Below are 8,449 nucleotides of genomic sequence, written 5' to 3'. Positions count from 1 at the left end.
ACCTGAACATAACAGGATACATCCTGAATGTCAGATGAAAAAACACAAAGAATCCATGGACACACAAAAGCATATAAAACAACTGCTCAGCATGCAAAGACAAGACAAAAAAAAAAAAAAAAAAAGAGGTCACCCACGAAAGCTTTCATTCAAACAATTCACCTCACAGTCAGTCGAATGACAAAATCCCAAAAATTAAAAAACCCTGAACTTCCAAAGACAATGGAGCCTAAGTTGCATGCAAGATTACACAGCACACAGTTTAATCATTTCATTGACTGTCTCTGGACCTTGCAATTGGAATGAACTTCCTCTTTCGCTTTGTCAGGTCTCCACACTCAGCTCTTTCAAGTCTGGCCTTAAACCTCACCTCTTCCCAAAATAACCTCCCTTCCCTGCCTCTTCCTTGTCTTTAGTTTCTCCAGTTTTAGAATTATGCATGCGTGTGAATGACTGGTGCGAAAGCGCTTTGATTTGTCTCTGCACAAGATTCATTATTATTATTATCATTTTCTTTCCTTCTTTTCTTTTCCTTGGAGTGTCCTCCCTGTCTGATGGTGCAGAATCTGACAACATCACTGTCTTTGCTATCAGACACACACTCGTGGTGCAGAATCTGACAAAATCACTGTCTTTGCTATCAGACACACACTTGTGGTGCAGAATCTGACAAAATCACTGTCTTTGCTATCAGACACACACTCACAGAAGTAACACTTATTGGCAACATGTCATTCTCTTTGTCACTTGCAATGTCACTGCAATGGCTTCCTGTACACAAAGCTTGCTTAATGGTCTTGTCACTGTTGCAAAGCATGATATTCATACTACCAGTATTTTTCAAGCAAGGCAGGGGCGGAATCTGAAGAGAACAGTCCATGTTTTCTTCAATTTCTTCAGCTTGTTTTGGGGTTACACACCAGAGTCATAATGAAATACAGATTTAAGCTGCACAAATCATGTTTGTTCAAAGGCTGCATGGATAAATGTTATGAAAAAAAAAAGACACACCTTGTAGACTGTACTTTTTTTTTTCTTTTTTTTTTCAATTGCCGTATGCAGAATCCCACTTAACAAACTTAGCCACAACAAAAATGTTCACATTTATAAGTCAGAGATCCTTTTTCTCTCTCTCTCTCTCTCTCTCAGTGATGAAGCGCTTGGTCAGGAAAGTGGTCCTTTAGGAAATTGTGGTCCAACAGAAGTGACTGTGAAAAGAAGGGAGCCTGAAAGTCTGATGATTTGCCTATCACTGCCAGGCCCGCTGTATGTCAGATACACACAACATTCATGTTTTTCACTGTACATCAATCAAAACACCAGAAATGCATGCAAGCAAAGATGCCCCTCCACTGCAAAGCACTTCACAGGGGTGCATGCTGCTATTTTCAAGCAGGGAACAATTTTCAGCTATTTTCAAGCAGGGAACAATTTTGAGCTATTTTCAAGCGGGGAACATTTTTAAAAAAACACTGTTAATGTAAAATCCTTATCTGATCAAACTGGCATGGGGAAAACACAGACTCATACCTTGTACAAAGAAAGCATACCTCAAGCTGATATGGGTTAAAATCGTTCTGAACAAGCTGAAAACCTGTACAAAACAGACCTCCATACTTTTGACCCAAAGCGAAAACTGTACAAGGTGACGAGTGACCCATTTTGATATGAACGGTCACATTGAGGACAACGTGGCTCTTTGACTGCCTGAAAGCTGTAACACTCCCCTGTCTGATTGGCTAAAAGCTGTAACACTCCCCTGTTTGATTGGCTAAAAGCTGTAACACTCTCCTGTTTGATTGGCTAAAAGCTGCAAACATTTCCCTGACCCACCACTCAAGTTGTCCACAGACAGACAAGAGTACGGTGTGATTTGATTTCAGGACTAACCCCCTTGAATAACACTACCTTTTCTGAACCAAAGACCTGAACTGCCTGGCCTTAAAGGGTGTCAGCTGAACGGTTGTTGAACTCAACTCCACATCACGATTTGATTGGTTGAAAGCCTACCAGCCCACATCCTGTGTGGATGTCTACAATGGATAATGCTTTTTTGCCGTTGCTGTTTTTGTCCATTTATTTCTCTTTTTTTTTTTTTGAGATCTTTTTCCACTCTTCATAGCTGGTTGGGAGAGCCCGCTAACTGATGCTGCACAGCACGGATGACATTCGGGCACTGCGACGACCACAAGGGGTTAACAGCAAAACAACAACAGGGGCAGTAGCTCTGGCTCCTCACATTGAGACACGAGACACCACTTCAACGACTGACGCTGGCATGTTTCCAAAACACACACACTACGCTCATACCCATCACCAGATTCTTAATCTGCGTTTTTTGTTTTTTTTCCATCTCCTGGGTTTGTATACACATGAAGGGAATCTGAGCCCCAATAGGCCCATACAAGAACTGATCCTGACTATCATTTGAAAAAAACAAAAACAAAAAAACCCCACCCCAACGAAAGAGTCAGCAGCAGTGCAGGGTCTCTTCTGGTGTGTGGCCTCACAACTGACTACCCACACTGACTGCTGAAACTGGGACAGTGGCGGACCAGCCTGTGATACTTGTGTTCAGATGTGCTAGTGACAGGGCAGCAAAAAAAAAAAAAAAAAAAAAAAAAAAGACACACACAAAAAAACACCAAAAAAAAACACCAAAAAACCACACACACACACACACACACACAAAACTACCTCCTCCTACATTTTGTTTTCCAGATGCTGTCAGGATTTGAACCTCTAACTTAACAGACACCCACTACATGTACAACAGCTGTACAGCTGGTATGTGTTACTTAAATCCTGGGCCTACGTGTTTGGTCTTGATTATCAAGATCACCTCCATACTTACAGAAACACACAACACACAAACACACTAGTATTGGCATGTGTACATGCACACACAAACTGAAACATCTGTCACAGCAAACACAAACGTATGGACGTGTACAGAAGAGCTTAGGTTCGAGCAGCAACTGTAGTCAGCTGATCTCTTCCATTCTTAGTTGTTATGTGATCAACCCCTCTTCTTTCTGGTGAAATTTTCCTCACGATTTTTGACATTCAGAGAGTTCTATAAACGTACAGCTGTGGTGATAATTATGCGAGAACACCTGGTTATGTTGTACATGTATAAGTGTTGTAACATGTCATACTTTCCGGTATTTAAGTACATAAGCAAGTGCAGTAATATGTTAAATCTTTCAGGTAGCTTTGTACATTATAAATGTAACAAATCAAACTTTCAAACATTTTTTTGTTCTCAAGTAAATGCAGTAATATGTTATTCTTTCATGCAGGTTTGTACATGTAAAAGTCATAATATGTCATACTTTCAGATATTTTTTGTACATTTGTGCAGTTACATGATAATCTTTCAGGTATGCTAAGTGGTAATATGTCAGATTTCCAGGTAATTCTGTACACGAGTACAAACCAGTACAACATTTATGATATACAGTGGAAAGAACATTAGACCCACAGCATTTCATCTATCTAAACAAAAAAACAAAAACAAAAAAGAGAGAAAAAAAAAAGAGTTTAACAAAACATCACATGCACAGAATCACAAACACACACACACACACACACTCACACACTTCCTTTCTTCACAGCATCTCAAGAACTGAAGTCCGCAGAATACACTTCATGAAGCGCTCCACCATTTAAAAGTGTCCCACCATTTAAAAGCGTTCATCAAAGTACAGGGATATGATACTGAATGTCCCACTGATAACTATTAAGACACCGTCAAAGTCCACCGTCACAAAGCCACTGATTTCTTGTTACCTCCCACCTTCACCACTCAGCACAGACATACACACTCCCACATACACACAACACATACGCTCACAAGCACGACCTCGCGCACAAATCATACATGCACACAAGCATGAATCGCGCATGCAACACACACTTGCGCTAGCATGACCTCACACACACAAACACGCAAGCATGACTCATACACACAACACATACTCAAGCAAGCATGACCTCGCGCACACAACACACACTGGCGCAAGCATGACTCGCGCAGGAAACACACACACACACACACATGCAATCGTGATCGCATGCACAAACTCAACACACACACACACACACACACACGATGATCCCATCGCAGCCTGTCCTCTCTACTTCTTGGCGTACATGGCGTTGATTTCCTGCTTGAAGTGCTGGTCAATGTTTTTCCGCTTCAGCTTGAAGGCGTCCGTCACCAGGCCAGTGTCGGGGGTCCAGGGCTCAGGGATCATCGTGAACTTCTGCGGGATCTCAAACCGCTCCAGCTTGGCTGCACACACACACACACACACACACACACACACACACACACACACAGAGTCAGTGCCAGAGGCCACACTGACTGAAACCAGCAAATCCATCAATCGGTTAAACAAAAGCCCACACTGACCGCTGACAGATGGCAGGGAGGACACGGGTTCGATTCCCATCATGGGTAGGGAGGTTTTCCAAACTGTATTTTGTATCTCTTTTTATCACATCAGATTTCTCTGAGTGAAATTCGGGCTGCTCTCCCCAGGGAGAGCGCGTAGCTACACTACAGTGCCACCCTTTTTTTTTTTTTTTTTTTTTTTACTTTTTCCTGCGTGTAGTTTTTAGAACATTTTACCTACAAAACACACAAAAACTTGGGCCTACCTGCAGCACGGTGTAACAACTACAATTAAGCTGACTGGTCCACTTAATGCTGTTTTGATGTAAACACTCATCCAATAAGCAGAGCATCATCACGTGAGACCAAAAAAGTAGTGACTGCCCTGGCCTCGTGATCGATAGGTCCAGGGTGTCTGGGTAATGTTACACAGGCAAGCATGTGACCACGCTATGCAATCAAAAATGAACTAAGGTCTAGAGCGTCTGGGTAATGCTACGACAGGAAAGCATGTGACCACGCTACGTAGTTGAAAATGAAACTCGTAGGAACAATTCTGATGCTGGCGTAACGTCGGAACAAAATGCGATTAAGCGTAACAAAACTCGGCGAAATCGTAACAGTTGGCATCCCGGAATGAAAAAAACACAAATCCCCCCACCCACCCCCACCCCTCCCTTGCGCCTTACATTGCAGGGCATGCTGGGTAAGGGCCTTGGTGACGGCCTGCACTGCGCTGGGATCCTGGCAGAGGGCGTGGAAGTCCGTGGGCGTCTCCGCTTCTCCTCCCCCATCCTTCCGCACCAGCAGTCGCAGCTGCTTCTCGTTGGGCACCAGCAGGCACACGCAGAAGTGCTGGTCGCTGTGCGCGCACACGCACACCTGTCCAAAGGGAGGTGCCCGTTGTTAAAGTGTAATGCGTTGCTCTGGTCACTAGACACCACGTCTGACAACACAAGACTGTCAACATGTACGTCTGTCAACACACACCCCCTTGTCAACACAAACATCTGTCAACATACAAACATGTGTCAACACCCCCGTCAACACACACACACACACACAGGTCAACACACACCCCCTTGTCAACACAAACATCTGTCAACATGCAAACATTTGTTAACACACCCCTGTCAACACACACACACACTCCTGTCAACACACAACTGTCAACACTCACACCTGTCAACACACACACATACCTGTTAACACACACACACACCTGGCAACACACTCACACCTGTCAACACACACACACCAACCTGTCAACACACACCTGTCAACACATACACACCTGTCAACACACACACACACCTGTCAATACACAAACACTTGTCAAAAACACACACATCCAGCCACAAACTCTGACACTGATTTTGACTCTGTTGCTTTAGTCCAGCCAACAACGCAGGCCATAATAATCAAGACTGCAACAGATAGGAGGAGTTTGTATCATACTCCATGTTTGGTGATACATATACATACCGCATCAAACTGATGCAAACTAGGCCTATCGGTTTGCTCTGCTTGGCCAAATTTCGTGCGACTAACAGTGAAAAGATGACCCGTCTTGCCAGGTCCGTTCTTTGTGCTAAAACTACACACACACACACACACACACAAAGAACAAGTTAAAAAAAAACACACAGTCAAACAGAGCAAACTAACAGGCTCTGGTCTGAGCAGTCTGACATGGCACAAGTGTGTGACACCAAAGTGTGAACCGTCTCTGACCTGATCCACCAGGGGGTGCATCTTGATGGCCGTCTCCACCTTGCCCAGAGACACGTACTCTCCCATCTGAAGTTTGACCAGATCCTTCTTGCGATCTGCAAGGCGGAAAAATACAACCAGCGTTTTATTTTGTGAATGTACTTAAGAAAAAGGGCTAAAGGTAAAAGATGTACAGGTGAAAGATGTAAAAGGTGTGTGTGTGTGACTGCGTGTGACAGCATGTGTGTGTGTGTGTGTGTGTGTGTGTGTGTGTGTGTGTGTGTGTGTGTGTACAGAGAAAGAAAAACAGAGATAAAGCATGTTTGTAAATTTTACACAAATTACATTGACAAGGTTTTTCAGTCCAGCTTGGCTCAACTGTATCAAAGTCACTTTAGTTGAAACTGGATCTGATTGTGTCTGGAAACTGTGATGAACTGTAAACAGTGCTGGATATGATCTTGTCTCCACAACTCACCCAACTCTTTATATGAATCACACATCTTCAACATACTTACCAAGTGTTCTGTACACATGTATCATATGTACAAAAGACACAGACAACAGCAACTCTACACATACGTGTACCTGAGAGACTAAAACAACAAACATCCCCCACCACAACAACCCCAAAATAGCTTATCTCTACCAAGATTATTTATTGTTATATAAACAAAACAGTCTCAAAGTCTGTGGCCTTTCATACTCTGCTCTCATGGTGACCTCAGTTTTGATACCCCTCCACTTCCGTGCTCAGGGTGAGTCCTGTCAATGTCTTCAGTGTCGGCAGATTCATGGGGGGGCTGTTGTTTGGGTGACATGGTGGCGGTCTCCACTCTGGGAAGGACACTCACTCAGTCTGGCTCTGCGACTAAGCCATTATTGTTGTTAGTAGGGGGCTTAGTAGAAGGTGTCCTAAGTATATTAAATCAGAACAGGAACCACTGAACACCACCGAGGTGACTCAGCAGCAGTGCAGGGTCTCCTCTGGTGTGTGGCCTCCTGGCGACCTAACACTGATGGTTCCCTGCGGACTGCCGACGCTGGAACTTTGACGGACGAACCCGGGTGTGGCTGTGTATGGGGGAATCTGAGTGAATGGTGTGGGAGTAATGCCACTGAAACGGTGCAGATGATGGAGCAGCAAAAAAAAAAAAATTATTTATTGTTACCATTACTGATCACTATACCTATCTCTAACCTTAACTCAGCTGTACCCATCTTTACCCTTAACTCAGCTACCAAGATTATTCATTACTGATATTATTACTGATACCTATACAGCACCTGTCTTCAGTCAAAGACCATAATCTGAGTGCTTTACGAACAACAGAATCATTTTCACAACAGGCTGCCTGCCTGGTACAGCTGACCAGCTGCCACTGGGTGCTCATCACTCATTTCCTAATTCATCCAGTCAGGCTTCATTCACACACACACACACACACACACACACCACACACACACACACACACACACACACACACACACACACACACCACACACACACCCACACACACCACACACACACACACACACACACACCACACACACACCACACACACCACACACACACACACACACACACACACACACACACACACACCACACACACACACACACACCACTGAAGTCCAGATGGACAAAGTTTTCTACATTCACAATTGTTCAAACCCATTCCATTCCTGAAATGAGTTGACTCACACCATTATTACTTCCCCTGGCACCCATGTACAAGAACTGTCGTTCCAAAAGGAGGAGTTTGTATTATACTCCATGTTTGGTGTTTACATATACTTACCATGTCAAACTGATGCAAACTAGGCCTATGGTTTGCTCTGTTTGGCCAAATTTCGCGCGGCTAACGGTGAAAAGACGCCCCTCTTAGTCTGGCCCGCTCTTAGCCAATCAAACGCCTCTAACAGCTATAAGCGCTGAATCATTCCTTTGGCCAAGGCTCTCCACGCCATCTTGTCAGGTTTTCGCTCTGTCTCGTCTAACGCTTTTTTTGGCTATTAAGCGTTTTCATTTGGCCTTATTTTGTTGTATGCGGCTTGCATGTGTATTGTGCTTACATTCTGTGTACTCGTTTCGACTCGGCCCCCTCGATTTCTTCGTATTTTCTACCTCTGAGTCGATCCTGTCTTTCCTTTCTCTGTTGGGGTTCGTTTTGTTCGCTGGGTGCTATCTGTTTTTGCTTGGTACAGTTGGCATTCTACACAGAACTCTTTACGAATTCTGGAGTACTCTCTCTGTGATTGTGTCTCATAAAACCTGTCAGGTTTTGAGCACAAATAAATTTCCGAGTACACACAAACACACACAGTGGATACACAT

The 8,449-nt window shown here is 43.9% G+C and overlaps 1 protein-coding gene across 11 annotated transcripts in view; it reads right to left on the bottom strand.

Annotated features, from left to right (window-relative positions):
* Positions 1 to 2,641: 2,641 nt before the first annotated feature.
* LOC143275672 (long-chain-fatty-acid--CoA ligase 4-like) overlaps positions 2,642 to 8,449 on the bottom strand; it is a 93,425-nt gene continuing 87,617 nt past the window's right edge. For 10 of the 11 annotated variants that reach the window (XM_076579953.1, XM_076579954.1, XM_076579956.1 and 7 more), the window contains 3 exons: positions 6,134 to 6,228; positions 5,089 to 5,281; positions 2,642 to 4,297 (listed from right to left, as the gene is read on the bottom strand). In XM_076579953.1, the coding sequence (XP_076436068.1) occupies positions 4,140 to 4,297; positions 5,089 to 5,281; positions 6,134 to 6,228 (446 nt within the window). In that variant the 3' untranslated portion in view covers positions 2,642 to 4,139. The remainder of the gene's footprint in view (positions 4,298 to 5,088; positions 5,282 to 6,133; positions 6,229 to 8,449) is intronic. The other variant, XR_013053458.1, reaches the window with a different exon arrangement.

This window comes from Babylonia areolata, chromosome 30 (genome assembly GCF_041734735.1).
Source record: "Babylonia areolata isolate BAREFJ2019XMU chromosome 30, ASM4173473v1, whole genome shotgun sequence".
Lineage (NCBI taxonomy): Eukaryota > Metazoa > Mollusca > Gastropoda > Neogastropoda > Buccinidae > Babylonia > Babylonia areolata.
Note: the sequence above shows the minus strand (reverse complement) of the source record. Positions and strands in the feature narration are given on the sequence as shown.